The sequence below is a fragment of the Danaus plexippus genome, chromosome 17, assembly GCF_018135715.1.
Source record: "Danaus plexippus chromosome 17, MEX_DaPlex, whole genome shotgun sequence".
NCBI classification, from domain to species: domain Eukaryota; kingdom Metazoa; phylum Arthropoda; class Insecta; order Lepidoptera; family Nymphalidae; genus Danaus; species Danaus plexippus.
Genome location: NC_083548.1, coordinates 9,535,418 through 9,551,947, shown reverse-complemented (window position 1 = coordinate 9,551,947; position 16,530 = coordinate 9,535,418). Strand labels below are relative to the sequence as shown.

Below are 16,530 nucleotides of genomic sequence, written 5' to 3'. Positions count from 1 at the left end.
AAACTCTGATTATCAATTCGCAAGAGCGTGAGATCATGAATTCTACGACCCGAAGCAAGTAACAGAAGTGTTGCGGCATGCCTTGAAACATCGAAAAGGCTATTTTCATTAGGATTGTGCGAACTCATATAATCTGGTAGCTTTTTGGGTTCCAGATAGGTGGCTTTGCCGATTTTTCGCGTGAGATTGATATTGCTCTTAGAATATGTTTAATAAAGAAATCCGACGATAGATCTACCGATTTATGTACAAGAATAGTTCTATATGCTAGACCTATATCGCAATGAAGATGAGCTAGGTACCGCGCTACTCTACTTCCGTTCGGAAATTTATGATCTACTGAATTTAAATCACACCACTTCTTCCATCTTATCCATGCTGGTTTATATGTATTCAATGTAGAATCTCTCCAGCTTGACCGAAGCAACCGATGCTCAGACTCCCTCCATCCTGTTAAAATTTCCTGCCACCCGAAATCAGCCAAGCTCCCAGATGTAATTTTTGAACTTCCGGTGGGTGAGTTCCTGTTCGTATGTCTAGAAGTACACGGTTCAGATCTGGAATTAGATATATGGCTCGGTTCTGAAGATCCGATTGCCAAAACACCTTTTGCCATTTCGGAGCTATTATAACATAGAGTCCTTTGGCCTGGTTCAAGTGAGCAAGTACCCTAGGGATTAAATTAGGTGGTGGGAATAGCCATGCTAGTTTGTAATCCCAAGAGCGACAAAAGGCATTGTGATAGAAAGCATCTAGATCTTGAATGTCTTTTGTTACATATGTCCGAACTACGTGGGCCGTTTTCGATGCGAAAAAATCTATTTCTGGACACCCCCACATTTGAAATATTTTCGTGGTTGCTTCTGTTATCAAGTGCCATTCGGGGCAAGCCTTTTGACGGGACAATGCATCGACTTCTACATTGTATCTGCCCGGTATATATTGTGCTATTAGATGCAGCAGATACAGTGCCTTGCGTAGCGTTAAGCACTTCTGCCCCGACAGGGACTTTGTGTTACGTTTTGTGTCCCACGTTATGCCGAGAAACTCGAGGCATTGTGTCGGGGCTAAGACCGATTTCTGAAAATTTATCATCCAGCCTAGGGTCCTCATCATCTTTAGCGCCCCTGCTATGTCGTCCTGTAAAGCCGATTTGGACTGGTTCGCACGCAAAAAATCGTCGAGATATACTACGCATCTGATGCCGTGATTTCTCAACAATTCTGCTATCCAATTGGTTACCCATGCGAACGTTCTTGGAACCGATATAATACCGAAAGGTAAACAGGTTATTTGTAGCAGCTGGTGTTGATGCGGATCTTGGTGGTAGTTAAACCTTAAGAACCTTCGATGTTGTTTTAATATCGGAAGGTGAAAATGGGCCTGTCTGATATTTTACCATCCAATCTTCGAGCTGCAGAAAAGGTTGGCACTCGAAAATGATTGAAAAGGCGAAAGGATTTTATCTACACCAACATGTTCAGTCGTTTGAGATTGAAGATGGGGCAAAATTCCCTGTTGGGTTTGGGCACTAAAAAGAACGTTGAACGGAAGCTGGGAGATGGCTCCTGTTTTTATCATGCTTTTGATTTCCGCTGACATATTGGAAGTAGTTTTTGTTCTGTAATATCGCATTACTATTTGACTTGGATAAATGAGAGGAGGCTGAAGGGAGAAGGGGATTCGAACCCCTCTTAATAGTTTGCAAATTTTTTCCCGGAGCTCCAACATTGCTCCAAATATTTTGAAATTGTTTCAAACAACCTCCTCGAAACCTCGGATAGTCATTCGCAACGTTTATGCTTAATTGAGGACTGAAGCCGAGATTTCCGGGACTTAGTTTTGTCTCGTAATTTATTAAACATAAATTTGGGGTTAGTGGACTGCTGCCGCGGCCGTTATCCCCTTTTTGAAAAGTTTTGACGAAAAAAGGTGTCATAAGGTTGTTTACTAGTAGAGGCTTTCGGATTTGATATAAAATATGTTTAGACTTTTGTTTAGACTCATAGTTTGAGTTTTCGTGTAATTTATTCACCCCTCCTATTTTCTGAAGGTAATCATGAATAGCTTTACTGTTAAAAAGATATTCTGAACTTGGGGGTATTTTATAAATAACATCGCGACTTGGGGGTATTTTATAAATAACATCGCGACTTGGGGGTATTTTATAAATAACATCGCGACTTGGGGGTATTTTATAAATAACATCGCGACTTGGGGGTATTTTATAAATAACATCGCGACTTGGGGGTATTTTATAAATAACATCGCGACTTGGGGGTATTTTATAAATAACATCGCGACTTGGGGGTATTTTATAAATAACATCGCGACTTGGGGGTATTTTATAAATAACATCGCGACTTGGGGGTATTTTATAAATAACATCGCGACTTGGGGGTATTTTATAAATAACATCGCGACTTGGGGGTATTTTATAAATAACATCGCGACTTGGGGGTATTTTATAAATAACATCGCGACTTGGGGGTATTATATAAATAACATCGCGACTTAGAGGTATGTAATAAATAACATCGCGATGAAATTCTTTGGGGATTTGTCTTAACAGTGCTTCCTTTCATAAATTTATGAAATCTGCTCGTCTACCACACACTATTTGTAATAAGTCATCCTTTATCCTGCTATAGTTGGAATCTTTTGAAAATAATGATTCCATTTTATCAAACAATGAATTTGGAGTAAGTGATTCTTTTGATTCACTCGCTCAATTGACAAGTATCTGCAATGTTTTATGTAATTCCGCTTTTTGATTAAGTAAGGCATTAGTTAATCCAGCGAACGAACATTCTAATAAATAAGAACGGGGATCATCTTTTAACATTGCCGATTCATAACGTTTTGAGTTCGTCGTTGACAGATAATTCTATGAATTCGGGGGTAGCTAAATATTTCTTTTGTGTATCGGAAAATCTAATAGCATACCAATCATCACAATTAAATCTCTATAACTCAATTGGTTTTTGAAGGTATTTATCACCGGCTCTTTCACTGTTGTACTAATTTCCGATAAATTTTTTAGTTAATTTGGTGATTAACAACAAGCCGCTCTAAATTTAAATCGTTTGACTATGCTGTGTTATCATGCTTTAAAATTGTATTCTCGTTGCCTTTCGTTAAAAGATTTGTTAAGAAGGCAATTTGTTGAGATCAAATTTCAAAATGAGCGTAACTTACGGTATTTGATTCTTTTCTTTTTTCTCGACTTGCTGGACTGCCACCACAACTATCAGACGACACATTATCACTCTCGCATGAACTCGTTGATGATAACCGTTCTCCGTTTCCGAGAAGTGGATTTTTCTTCAACACTTTGGTTTTCCATTTTATCAACAGAGAGGTTACACAAACACTTAAAACACTTGTAAAGTAATTTCGCGTTAAACTTCACTTTCACTTGCTGACTTGTTAAAGGCGCGAAAAACGACGCTATAATGAATATCCATGAGTTGGGTGTTTTATATAAGTCTCAATATAAAGAAAGTGGCGCCGCCTATACAGAGAGGTACTAAAACTGCTGGCGAAAGGCAGAAAGATGGTCGCTTGACTCAAGATGGATTCCGGATATTGATACGAAACAAATAATAAATCTCTTCATATATTAATCACAACTGATTATATACTAACCTGTACATTATGTTTGTAGAGAGGCCAGATGGCGCAGCTCCGAGCGTCTAGCCTTGGAGCGTCGTCTGAGCGAGGAGAGACGCGCGCGGACCGCAGCCGAGATCCAGTTGAAAGCGCAGCAGGCGTCCAGGACTCCCAGGTTCAAGAAAGCTGTTTGGTTATATACATGTCGGAGTTTGTCGTGACGTCAGCATAAATTACGTCATCAATGACTTTATTCTTGACTATCGTCAGGGTCTCACACTCTTGATGGTAACCTCGTAACCGGTTTAACGGCTCGAGCGACCAACCAACCGATTACCAACCGACACTCATTGTTGTTACTACATACCCTCGCCCAGGCTGCTCCGCGGGTGGTTACGCGGCTGACACCTGATAATTTCATCTACCCTCAATTATTGATTATTCAAATAATAAGAATTGCGAAATATATATCACTTCATATTTATTAATGTTTCTTTCTTTTCTCTTTCTTTGATGTAACGTTGGACGACGTTGATTAAGCTCTTCATAAAACGTAATAGATGGCGCCTCCGTCAGTTATGATATTTGAATATATGGAATCATTAAATCCTGGTCTCAGTTAGATTGCAGGAGCTTCAGTGTTGAAATAATTGAACGCTACATTCCGATGGTTGCAGGTTGTAGTCCTGCAAAAGTCGCTGAATTTTTATCATATTATATTAATTGTAATATTTGCATATAACTTAAAAAAACTTGATAAATACGTAAATCTAAGATTTCCGCATGTATGCATCATGTAAATAAAACCAAGATATAGGGATATGAAAATGTCGCCTACATCTCGTCTGGCCGTAGTCACAGTTGCTAGAGAGTAACCGAGACGTGGGAGTACGCAGTTACAATAATAAAAATCGAGTAATACATGCGCAATAATTAATTCTGTTTAACCGGTTGCTAATTAGAACATTATTATGTCCTCAGCGGCGAGTGTGACAGTGAGTGGTGTAGGACGCGGCGATCGGCGGCGGAAGCCGAGAGCCTCGCGCTCAGGAGGGAGCTGCAGCGAGCCATAGAGAGGAGCTCGCAGCTACAGAGAGAGCTCGCGGGGGCTACGGACCAGGTTCGGGTTAGGGGGGGAGGGGTTGGCTAGCAAAACTATCTCATATATATCTTGCCTTCGACTTCGTCCATATAGTGTGGTAAAACTAGGTATGGTAATAGACAGGCAGAGATATGTACAGTGTCTCACGGAAGCGCGATATGACAAGCCGATGTCTTATGCTAATGTCTCATACACAGTGGTAAAGTGTCATTAAGATACATTTAGTGGTTGTTACGTGAGAGAGTACATACATTACAGATATACACATACATACAAACATCCTCATTAACTTCACGTATATCCTAATACTATTTATAGTTCTACAAAATATTAAATATATATGTACTAACGGACACGTTGTTCCGTCACGTCATATATATAACTCTGACCACGGTTTCTCTTAAGGGTGATAATTCGTTCGCAATGTTGATTTTCTATCATTAGTTTCTTGATTGAGATGACTAAAACTTATCAAAACAAATAAAAAAAACGTACGTTAATATAATGCAATCTTTGTAAAATATATAGTCGTGTCATGTCTGTACAAATGACAAACAACTGTGAAATAAGTGAAAATTACAAAAGTGCAACTGTGAATAATACAATTATTATCCAATCAGGTCCGTACTTTGGAGGCGTGGGAGGCCCGGGAGGCCGTGGAGAGGTCCCGAGCTGAAGACGCCCTGTCCGCAGTCAACGCCCTGCAGGAGCGAGCCACACACCTCGAGAGGAGCCTATCCGCCGAGACACGGGTCAAACTAGATCTCCTATCAGCGTTAGGCGACGCCAAGAGACACATGCGGATACAAGAAGGTCAGGGTCTACACCAGGGCCTCCCAAACTTATTCTGTCCACTGCCCACGTTGTGCATACATTATATTCAGCACACACATTTTTCAAACCTTCTAAAAATATTTTGTAACTGGAAATTAATTAATTATTGTGACCTATATCGACGCTCTCATATTTTTTCTGTGTCTCTTACTGACCTTCTAAAAGCCTGCAGCGCCTGCAGAGGGGTGTTATCACCCACATTGGGAAAGGCTGATCTACATATATTTGTGGAGGATAAGTGATCAGAAGGATATCACCATAATACTCTAAATATATGTATAGTAATTAAAAAAAACCTCTTAATTTTATAAGTTTTATAATACTGGGATATAGTACAAAGAAAGAGTAAGAGTAATATTATGTCAGTCATTTCGATTAACTATCTTCTCATAGCTCAACACATGTCTTTGTCATTATAGACAGCTTTTGAAGTAATTAATTAAATTAAATTTTATATGAAATTTCCAACAACTGGTACATTAAGAACCATGTGTTTCGTCCAGTGTGAAAAAGTCCTCTCCATAGTCACAAGATGGAACTACTTGATTTTCTTTTTATATTGAGTTGCATTAAACACAGTATATATAAATTTAATTTAATTCACAGGTCTGATAATAAGACAAGAGAAAGAAATAGAAGAACTTAAAGCTCAAATGTTAGCGGTGATGCCGACAGAATTCATGACTCCACTGACGAATAGCGTGTCCAAGCTGCGGCTCCCGGACGGGACACCGTTGGACCCGAACGCTACAGTGTATACCCCCAAACAACTTTGTTCGGATGCTTAAACAATCTACGTTGTCGATAGACGCTCAAGAAGTCCTGTACAAGAAACACTAAGGTCAACGGCCTTGAATTAAATCAAATAATTTCTGTGTAAATGGATGGAGGTTGTAGTTTTCTATCAACCGACTCGTATCAATCCCATCCCTTCGCATCTCTCTCCATTAACACGTTCACACTTAAACAATATCCGGTTTTTGTATTAACGTTTCACTGATCTCAATGTATTTTCTTCCACGAATTGAATTTTAATGTTACTTAACCGTAAAAAAAGCGGTTAACTTTATAATGTATGCTAACGTGATTGATAAAATTATTCAGTTATTATAGTTATATTAGTCATAAAATTATTCAGTTCAAACCAACGCGACTCGGCGTAGAGTACTATTTTTGTATACCTTATTCGCACTCCGCGTCCGTTATCGGCCGAATGTTAGTCTTATTTTCGTGCTAGTCAATACGTTAGGTCTAAATCGACAACAGCTTTATCTGAACTTTAAATGTTGACAGAGCAAATATATATTTTTACAAAAGCATAATCGTTCGGGTAATTTTATCAATCAAAACCAAAAACTTGTCTAGAGACGTGTTCTTTTATAAATTTATGTGATATGTTGTACAAAACAAATGAGATGTCATTTTGTCTCTTATATTATTGACGTTTTAGTCCGTCAGTTGTTCGTGTCGTCCCTATATTGCCTATGGATAAATGTTGCCAGAGACAAATTTTAATATTATTTTTGTTGTACTATTAATAGGGGGATTGGGAGGTGGAACGGAGAATTGCGTCTATAGTAATGTTAATATATTTTCTGGTTATGTAATCGAGCTTAGTTAAATATTGGGGGCTACGTCGTTTGATGATTCTGTTACACTATACAACATTTATTGACTAACGGGATGGCAGTTGCGAGCTGTGATGTTGCACACATCTGCAGCGTTCTAAAAAATTCAGCTCATTTAAAGTTGGACAAACTATTTAACGTTTGATAATTTCCGTTGTGAGAAATCCGTGTCCCACAAAATTGCATAATAAATAACGAATGTCGGTCAAAAATGCTTTCGTAAAAAGCTGACAGCATAACTATTGACGGAGCATCGGCCTGACGATTGTTTTTTTTTGGTTACTATTTTTTTTTTGTTTTATTATTATTATTATTTAAAACCAAAACGATCTGGTTAGTGTTAGCTTATTGTTATAAGTATTTTAATTTCGATGTCGCTATACAAAATTGAACGTAAACTTATTTTAGGAAAGTGTTTTTTAATGTAATTGATATCCAGTCAGTTGAATGTTTATAGTTAAGTTGTTTATTTTTTTTTAACTCGTTCATGTTAAAGCTTTAATTATTCTGGTTGTATTTTTTTAATGCCTTTTAACGAGCTTCCCTCTGCTTCCAATTACAAACATGTGTTTGAAAGTATTGTTTTCCACATGAGTGTATTACAGATAGGATGTTACTGACCTTGTTTGATCTCTTTTGAGTCTTATTAGAGAGTGAATAGATCTTATAATAGTCTGTGCTCTGAATAATCTGTAAATGAGTTTGCGTTTCCAATGGTATAATAACATTTAATAAAATCACGGAACGCACATGTTTTATTGTAAGCGTTCGTTTGAGATTGTATCTACTCTAGTCCTAAGGTCGGTTCACACGCGATGGTTTTTGCACTGTGTGCAGACCTTTATTTAAGTTTTTTTTTATTATTTTTTTTTAACATCCAAATGCATACTGCCCTTTGAGTCTACTCCGTTTTCTTATTGTGAAACAAATACTTGCGGACTTGATTGTACTTAATAGTTTAAAATTACTGTGTCATTAACTGACAGTTGGATGTAGCCGTCGGTGTACGAAATATTTTTTCATGAACAAATTCCCCACTTTAGCAGGATTTGTACAAGAGGAACTGAGTTTTCATTAGTGAAACGTAAGTGATCATGATTGTTTGTAATAAAACAGATGCTGTCGCAGCAATAAAAGAATCGGACACTTACACATTGTTTAAATGTTTATTTAATCCTTCAATTATATTAAATATATTTATATGTAATTTTTTTCTTTATCTTCCACATGCTAAAGAACTTGATTCATAGACTGATCAACCAAATTTTCCTAAAAAATAATAATAAATTGGCTTCATTTTAATAGAATATTAATTAAAAATATCATATAATATGTTATGATAGATAAAGTTAAATTTGTACTCCTATAATACAGACTTATGGTACATATATGTATGTGTAATTTTTATATCAAATAACTCTCCTTTACACAAGAAAATATTCTGATCTAAATGAAACTAGTGTTATTCGGATTTACTACGCGGATTTTATTATTTAAAAACTACATAATCCCGACGTTTCGGTTACTTTGCAGCAACCGTGATCACGGGCAGACGAGGATCACGTCACGCCCGTGATCACGGTTGCTGTAAAGTAACCGAAACGTCGGGATTATGTAGTTTTTAAATAATAAAATCCGCGTAGTAAATCCGAATAACACTAGTTTCATTTAAATGAATACTCGCGAAAATCTTAGATCTCATTAAATATTCTGATCGTTATTAAAAGAGTATACTTACAACCACCCTAACAATTTTGTAAGTAATAAATACTCTTTTAATTATCGAAAGTGTTAAAAGTAATTATTTGTTTGTGGCCAGTGATCCTTGTTTTTTATTATAATGTTTAACTTGATAGATCTGAGAGGCGAGCTCCACTAACTAGAGACTGTATTTCAAACTGTAATCTTAGAGCTCTTTTCAAATCCATTGTCCTCAACTGTGACGCAATATATTTGCCATATATATCAAATTCATCTTCTATGCATGTGTCGAGGCTGTCCATGCTATCCTTGAGTGTTTGATCGGAAACATCCGTGCTAGGACTTCGATGTTTTATTTTTTTTCTCTTCATTTCGTATTTCGTTGTTGTATTTATTTTAGGCTGGACTCCGGGTTCTGATTTTAGAATAAGGGCCAAGTTGTCGTTATTCTGAGCTTCAAACGGATCCTGTGCACCACATAGAATCTCTGCATCTTCAGGAAGCCACAGGCTTTGATTTTGTTCTTGCTCTAGCTCTGATTCCTTAAAAGTTTATATATGTTAAGTGGAAATGAATTATCTTTAGAAGGGAAGTCAGTACATTTTTAATAAAAAAAATATTACGACACATTGTAATTACTAATATTTATATTTTTACTTTTCGAATCAAATATTTAATTTAAATGTCAACAGATTTTAAACAATTGATTACCTCGAGACCGGCGTCACTACATCGCTTCTCCTGCCTCTTTCTAAAACAAGCATCCCAGTACTCAAACCATTTAATGGTCGGTTTGTACTCATAGCCGCCGATAGATCTTTGCTTTATTTTGCTCAATTCTTGAATGTAGGTCGATCTCAAGTTCTTAATTTTGGTCTTTAATTCATGTTCATTAAGCAATATACCTGTTATAGACATAAATTCAGAAGTTATGTTACGATACGCCTTAATGCGTTTATCTTTAATCTTATAGTCTTCATGGCTTGTGTTCCATAAATTATCGTAACTTAAATATAATTTCACAAATTGAAAGGTTTCGCTTTCGGTCCACCTCATAATATTTTAACTGTATAGTTATATTTATAACTATATTTTTGTTATTTACTATTGCAAATTTGTTTCAAAACAATACCCAGTCAGTATGGCTGATCGTTAACACAGTGACATTGACGCGTTCTGTCATCAGTTTACCATTACAATGTTCACTTACAGTAACATTACTTCCAATTAGTTCTGAATTGTTTATGAAAATTTCGTATTTACTAACATTTTAATTGTAATTGTTATTATTAATTATATGTTAGTGATGAAGAAAAGAGTAAAGTTGAGAAACTTTATTTAGTCTATGCGAATGCAGTAAATTTTCATTTATTTTCAATCCCAGTGTGATTTAATTTCCATATGTGTCAAAAAAATAACGTTGTTTTTTATGATATATTATGGTATATTTAAAAATAAAACAAGAGAAGTACAAAAATGAGATGTAATCATTTTTTATCTCAATATTATTTCTATCATTAAATTATAAACATATAAACCTTAATTAAAAATATAAATGATTTTAAATTGCACTGGTTATTTTTTAATTCTTTGGTAAAAAGCTTAAAATACTTATTGTAATACCAATATTACATTTTACATACTTCTTTTCTTTAATTTAATTACTAGTTATGTCCGATAATCTAGCTTCACTAACTAAACTTTGTATTTCAAGTTGAAGCCTCAAGGCTTTGTGCAAGTCCATTTTTCTGAGCTGTGAAGCAATGTACTTCCCGTATATATCAAATTCATCCTCCTTTGTTGCCTCAAAGTTTGCATTTTTGGGATAATCTTGAATTTGATTTAAGTTTCTATGTTTATACTTCTTTTTTTTCTTGCTTGGTTGTGACAATCTTTCCTTCTTTATGGGAGTTGATTCCTCCATCTTAGAAGATTCAAAATCATCATCTTCAGGGTTTGATAGGGGATCGGGATTCATTTCTTCATTATCTTGATGTGTCCCCTGATCTACCCATATCTGGCAGGATGAATCAACTCCAGGAGTTTCTTGTGTCTATAAAGTAAGTATATATTAAATGTAAAGTTGGTAATACATATATTAAATGTAAAGTTGATAAAACAGAGATAATGGTAATAAATACTCACACTCAGAGAATACAGGTGACGATTAGTTCGTATATGTTTTAAACAACGGTCCATCTCGTTAAACCAAACTAACGAGGGTTCATAGATCGAGTTGGGACCCGATTTTTGCAAGATTTTTTGTACCTGTTGTACATAAGTTGTCCTCAAGTTTTTTATTTTCATTTTAACCTCGGGAACTGTAAGTGTTTTCATTGTGGACGTTTTAAATTCCGAACAAATATCGAAGTAAGCTTTTTCTCTTTGGTATTTAATTTTGTAACCAGGGTGGTTGGGATTCCATAGGCATTCGTGTTTTAAATACATTTTGACAAATTCCACGGTTACTGCTTCACTCCATCTCATTTTTGTATTAATTCTCTAAGAAATTAATTTAGCACTCAGTTTTGTAAACAAGGATTGTACCAGTAGTTTTGCGAATTCTCATTTCATAATGACATATAGTCTTTTTGACATATGATTAACAATTTTATTATTTTGCCTTAGAATCCACAAAAATGAGAAGTATTGAGGATTGTGACAGTTATGTACATATTCAATTAAATTTATTCATTACTAGCTTTTTCCCGCGACTTCGTCCACGTGGAATAATGCCTTTCGGCAGAATTTGGGTTTTTCACTTAGTTATCGCCTTTATCATGGTCTATCGATTACACGACTGTCTAAACAAACATTTCAAAACGTTTCCTAGTTGTGTGTAACGCCCGTTAGTGAACTCCACTGCGGGTGACGTTACCTACGATAAAATTTTTATTTACGGTTGGTATAGTAATCGGGTATAGGAATTTAATAAAAAAAATTAATTTGTTTTTTTGTTGTATATACTTATCCGGTATATAACGTACTCAGTGCTGTGCCCAGGATATTAAAAATAATTACACTAAGGTTCATCGTAATCGAATCGGTATTTTTTGTGTGATGCCGGAACAAACAGTCAGACAAATATTTTTTTACACATCTTCGGGTTCGGTGTCGGTTTAGTAACAAATCTGCTCCAGCAAGATGAAAACCTGTCGTAACGTAATATGGTGAGTGTATCCGCGCTCCCGACAGATGGCAGACTTAGAGGTATGTTAGTGTTGTGAAGAAATAGATTAAAACAATCCTCGAAACCTGTTGTATATCGTGTCAAAATTTCAGCTGAATCGGTGCAGAAGCTGTTGAGTTTTTGAAGCATACATACACCAACTTAACATTTTTATATTCGTATATTCGTACTGAATGGTTAAATTAAGTTTCTTGTATAATGTTGTAATGAAATGGATTCTTCTTTATGTCTTTTACATAAATAAAATAGACAGTTCTTATATAGTATTTTTCTATTCATAAAATCAACTTATACCTCAATAGTAAATTAGGTTCCAAGAGTAATAAATCGTTATTAAAATTTATATAGGTCGCTAACCAACGAAAATTGCAGATCACCACGTAGTTTCCAAAGGAAATTAAGAGCAGTTCTCGCCCCTTTTTGACATGACATCTGGGACAGAAAACTCTGATCTCTCTCCAATTCACCAGTCGTTCTAAATATTGGAAAGAGTGATAAAGAGCGACACTGCCTCCTTATTGCCGCCGTTGGGAAGACCGAATCGATCATCCCCTTTCTATGATAGGGAGATAGCATAATGCTTAGCAAACAGTCTAAAGAGTAAATGCGCTCCAAGCCATGACCCGTGCGTGACAAGTCACTTACCTAAAATAGATGAGTGCGTATCTTGAATAATCGCATATACCCCGGTAGACGTCGCGATTAAAGAAACGTTACTATCAGAATAGATGGGTATAGTCTGAAATGAACGACAAAAACCTCAGGCCCTTTTCGCATTGCGAATCATACCTTGCAACTTCTTTCGGCACTAATCGTTTATCTACTGAATTTCATTTTGTACTTGCTACGGAATGCGTGTTTCCCGACCCGTGGAAAGTAGCTATTGTAATAAATATAACGAACCGGTTACGCGACGGAATTTACTGAGTAACTGTCTTGTAACTAACTTTTTTGGAAAGATCTACAAAAGGATCGCCTTGAACTAACTGAAGTAATACGTGATAACTCTTCTCTATTGAACAGTACGGCTTTTGCTACTGAAACTGAAACTGCAAGTGTCGCATAATAAATTCAGGTTCAAAGCCGCAACTGCACACTAACTCACCAGAAACTCCATATGCTTTACATAGGGACCGTTGATTTCCTATAATAGTAACACATATCCATACGATATGAAAAGCATTTCTTCAGACACCGATTTGACATGAAAATAAGCTCGTCGTAAGAGCGGCCGATTTCTCCTCGTTTTCCAATTCCTGGATATGTTAGAGACGTACCTACTAAAGACGTTCTCTTGGTCACTGACGACAAAAAAAAGATTGACAATACAGATATGAATGCACAGATAGACACACACTGCTCTGACCGACGAAGACGAGGTCCCGCTCATTAAACTGTTGCGGTGCTGCGCCATTCAGTCGTATTGAAGACGTCATGGTGGTACATCCCTCAATCGATCTTCCTTTTAACGACGGAGACTTTCCCAAACAAGGCCCATCAAGTGTAATATTTCAAGGAACCTTTTTCATAGTATCTATCGGACCATCCACCCTCTCCGGGACACTGTCGAAGCTAAAAGAGTTAATAGAGTTAATAGCAATAGTAAAGACATAACAATAAAATAAAAAATCTATACCTAGTGGTATATACATGACTTACTGAAATTAAGAAAAATGCTTTGCAGTTGTTAAATACAAAGGACATCATTTCTTTTGGTCCAAATTGGTGCGATAATAAAATTTTCTGTCTCTATGATTCTTTTAAAATATTTACACCTTTAATCATTTTCAAGTAGCAATGGTATCTACAATTGCTAATTATTATAATGCTCGACAAGGTAAAGAAATGACATCATCTTTTTTGGTCCAAATATAGATGTGCCGGTCAATAAAAATATAAGCTGTGTTCTGTTAGATCTTGTCCCCCTGAGTTTTTGCTATTATCACACCAAAGCTGTAGGGTCACTGTCCTTGGTTTTATTGGAGTTCAAAAACTTAACATCTTTATACATTTTCAATGAATTTAATAAAGAAAAACAAATGATTTGTTCTACCATATTCATACTTGGAACATCGTTTAGTAAGATATATTGGTTCTTGGCCTATTTTGCCCATGTTGATCTTGTTTTGTGTTTTTGAACCTGACGTTGATCATTTCAACCACCCAATGACAGATTGTTATCAGCCTGGACTTATTGGCCTGATCCGTGGTTAGATGTGTCTCATTTAGATACTTAGTTTCAAGCATTTGTTGAACATATCCGCAAGATTCCAGATATCTTGCTGACTCTCAAAAACCACGGTCCAGAATAAAGACATCTCCACTCCCATAAAACCAATGGAAGGCACTGTCAACATTATTAGGCATGTCATTCATTATATCTGCGTCAGAAGTGGTGGCAGCATATGGTCCTTTAACTTCGATAATGTGTTCCACACAAGAAACCAAGAGGAACGGTTTTAGGAGGTTTCTGTATTTTTGATGGCTGTAAGACTTGGGTTGGAAAAAATAATTTCCACTTTTTTGCAGATAGATCTACGAGCCATCACAAATCGTGATCGCTTTCCTTTCGTCTTCTGGTCTCGATGGTTTCCCAAACAGATTGTTGGGTAGAAAAAGGTTCCTGTGTGCTACATTCTCACGGGAAATATGGTCAAACCCAACATTAAAGGGCACAAAATCTTCTAACAGAGCGTCACGTCCGATTTTTAACCACGTATTAATTTATATTTCGCTACATTTAAAAATATAAGCCAGCCGCGCGTTCGAGTCACCTGTTTTTAACTTGACTTATACTGCCGCCAGTACGGTTCTTTTATTCTTTTTAGTTCTCAGACTTGGTAAATTGTCTAATAATTCAGAAAACTGATATTGAATCAGTCCTGTCCAAGTATGAATCTCGTCCGGAGCTATATTTTCATACTGCTCAAAATCAAGTATTTCCTCCGTAACATCGACACGATAGTCATTATTTGAGTTGCAGTGAATTCCTCAGAAGAGTTGTCTTGTACACTAAGTAAATGCCACAGATTTTGCTCCACATGTTCATTACGGACACGCGCGCTTTCTGGCACGAAATAGTTGTAGCGGCATACCATGCGAAAAATTATGTTCTCTGGTATTTGACAGCGAGATTCATTCGTACAATGTTGGAACATGCAACTATTTGCGGTGTTTGGAGCACGAATTTCTGACAAAATCAGTGAAATTGGTCTTGCATTTCGAACTTCCGATGGATCACGGTCTCGATCAGCTTGCTCTTCAGGCTCCCGAATAAGTCACTGGTGCGTTCTTTCCGTTCTTTGCCAACTGGGTTGACCAATGAACGCAGTAGGCTCCAACTGTCGAGCTACCATATCTTCTATCACTATTTTGGTATATCAAGATGTTGCATTTCTCTGGAAACCCAATCATATCTTCGCCGATTCTCTGTCGACACACGGCACGAGATACACAACTCTGCCATGACTTGGAGCAAGTTTAAACCTAACAAGGGAGATAACATAACCAAAACAAAGCAAAGCACAACAACTAGTGGGCATGACATGGATACACACGGCAGCGTTGCTTTCAAATGCGAGCAAAAGAATGAGCATGGCACGATGGCGGTAAAGAGAGGGGCATCTGCTCGCTGCCCCGTATTCCATTGTTCACGTGAGTGTTTACCAGCGCGGCCATTGTTATTGCCATTAAAAAAAAAAAAATTTTTTTGAGAGTTAATTCACTAAAGGTTTTTTAATCCTTTTATAATACGAAATGTAATTAATTTTTATGTTATTTTTTTCAATATAAAGTAATAAAAGTAACAGAATGAATCAATTGGTCATAATATTAATGAGAAAAAGAGGCTTAGGTTGATTTAATTAAAATCTATCACTAATAACCACATGTTCTGTTATAACTGTAAAATCTCACATAAATAAAGGCAGTTCATTAACCAGTATCTTTATTTTACAGTTTGTAACTTCTTTTTAAACATATTTACTTGAATGAAATCCTACCTAAAAGTAATGTTCAATACAAAAGACAATATAAAAGACATTAAGACAGATAGTTTCTCTGTGTACGGAGTCACTCACAAAGTGACGTCACTTTTAGAAATGTTTACATTTCCTTTGCCGAGGAAAAAACCTTTCTCATATACTTCTTCGCGAGTGCCTCACTTTTCTACTTAAATGACGGTAATATCACAAAGAAGTTGTTATTTCTTTTTTTACTAATTGGTTTGTCAACTAATGTGTATGTATATATCGGATTTTATTATAAATTCATTGTTTTAAAGACAGGACGCCAGCCTCGCTGACGTCACTAATGTCACTTGTTTCAGTACGTTCCAGATATTTTAAAGTGAAACTTCAATTCTTCTAAATGTTCTTGTATTTCTCGAAGGTTCTTTATGCTCCGCACTCGCTGAACTCTGCAGTCCCCTGTCGTGCGTCCAGACGTCATATTTAAACCAGAAT

General features: G+C 36.3%; 3 protein-coding genes across 3 annotated transcripts in view; 1 reads left to right on the top strand and 2 right to left on the bottom strand.

Moving 5' to 3' along the window:
* The window catches only part of LOC116771103 (macoilin-2), a 34,584-nt gene extending 26,258 nt beyond the window's left edge, over window positions 1-8,326 (top strand). The window contains exons 11-14 of the mRNA XM_061523165.1: window positions 3,668-3,787; window positions 4,594-4,732; window positions 5,335-5,527; window positions 6,155-8,326. Coding sequence (XP_061379149.1) covers window positions 3,668-3,787; window positions 4,594-4,732; window positions 5,335-5,527; window positions 6,155-6,336 — 634 coding nt within the window. The 3' untranslated portion in view covers window positions 6,337-8,326. The remainder of the gene's footprint in view (window positions 1-3,667; window positions 3,788-4,593; window positions 4,733-5,334; window positions 5,528-6,154) is intronic.
* A 601-nt stretch (window positions 8,327-8,927) lies between these two features.
* Window positions 8,928-10,067, bottom strand: LOC133319273 (uncharacterized). Its single transcript, XM_061523166.1, has 2 exons — window positions 9,589-10,067; window positions 8,928-9,419 (listed from the first exon to the last, which is right to left on the bottom strand). The coding sequence occupies exons 1-2, from the start codon at window positions 9,931-9,933 to the stop codon at window positions 9,021-9,023; spliced, it is 744 nt and encodes a 247-aa protein (XP_061379150.1). The 5' UTR covers window positions 9,934-10,067; the 3' UTR covers window positions 8,928-9,020.
* A 279-nt stretch (window positions 10,068-10,346) lies between these two features.
* On the bottom strand, window positions 10,347-11,440 carry LOC116771480 (uncharacterized). Its single transcript, XM_061523182.1, has 2 exons — window positions 11,023-11,440; window positions 10,347-10,930 (listed from the first exon to the last, which is right to left on the bottom strand). The coding sequence occupies exons 1-2, from the start codon at window positions 11,362-11,364 to the stop codon at window positions 10,535-10,537; spliced, it is 738 nt and encodes a 245-aa protein (XP_061379166.1). The 5' UTR covers window positions 11,365-11,440; the 3' UTR covers window positions 10,347-10,534.
* Window positions 11,441-16,530: the final 5,090 nt, after the last annotated feature.

Excerpts from the sequence above, each read along its gene's own strand:
- LOC133319273 (XM_061523166.1), bottom strand. The coding sequence starts at position 9,933 with ATGAGGTGGACCGAAAGCGAAACCTTTCAATTTGTGAAATTATATTTA. Across the intron at positions 9,420-9,588 it reads GTAGTGACGCCGGTCTCGAG|GAATCAGAGCTAGAGCAAGA; the intron begins GTAATCAATTGT and ends TAAACTTTTAAG.
- LOC116771480 (XM_061523182.1), bottom strand. The coding sequence starts at position 11,364 with ATGAGATGGAGTGAAGCAGTAACCGTGGAATTTGTCAAAATGTATTTA. Across the intron at positions 10,931-11,022 it reads GTCACCTGTATTCTCTGAGT|ACACAAGAAACTCCTGGAGT; the intron begins GTGAGTATTTAT and ends CTTACTTTATAG.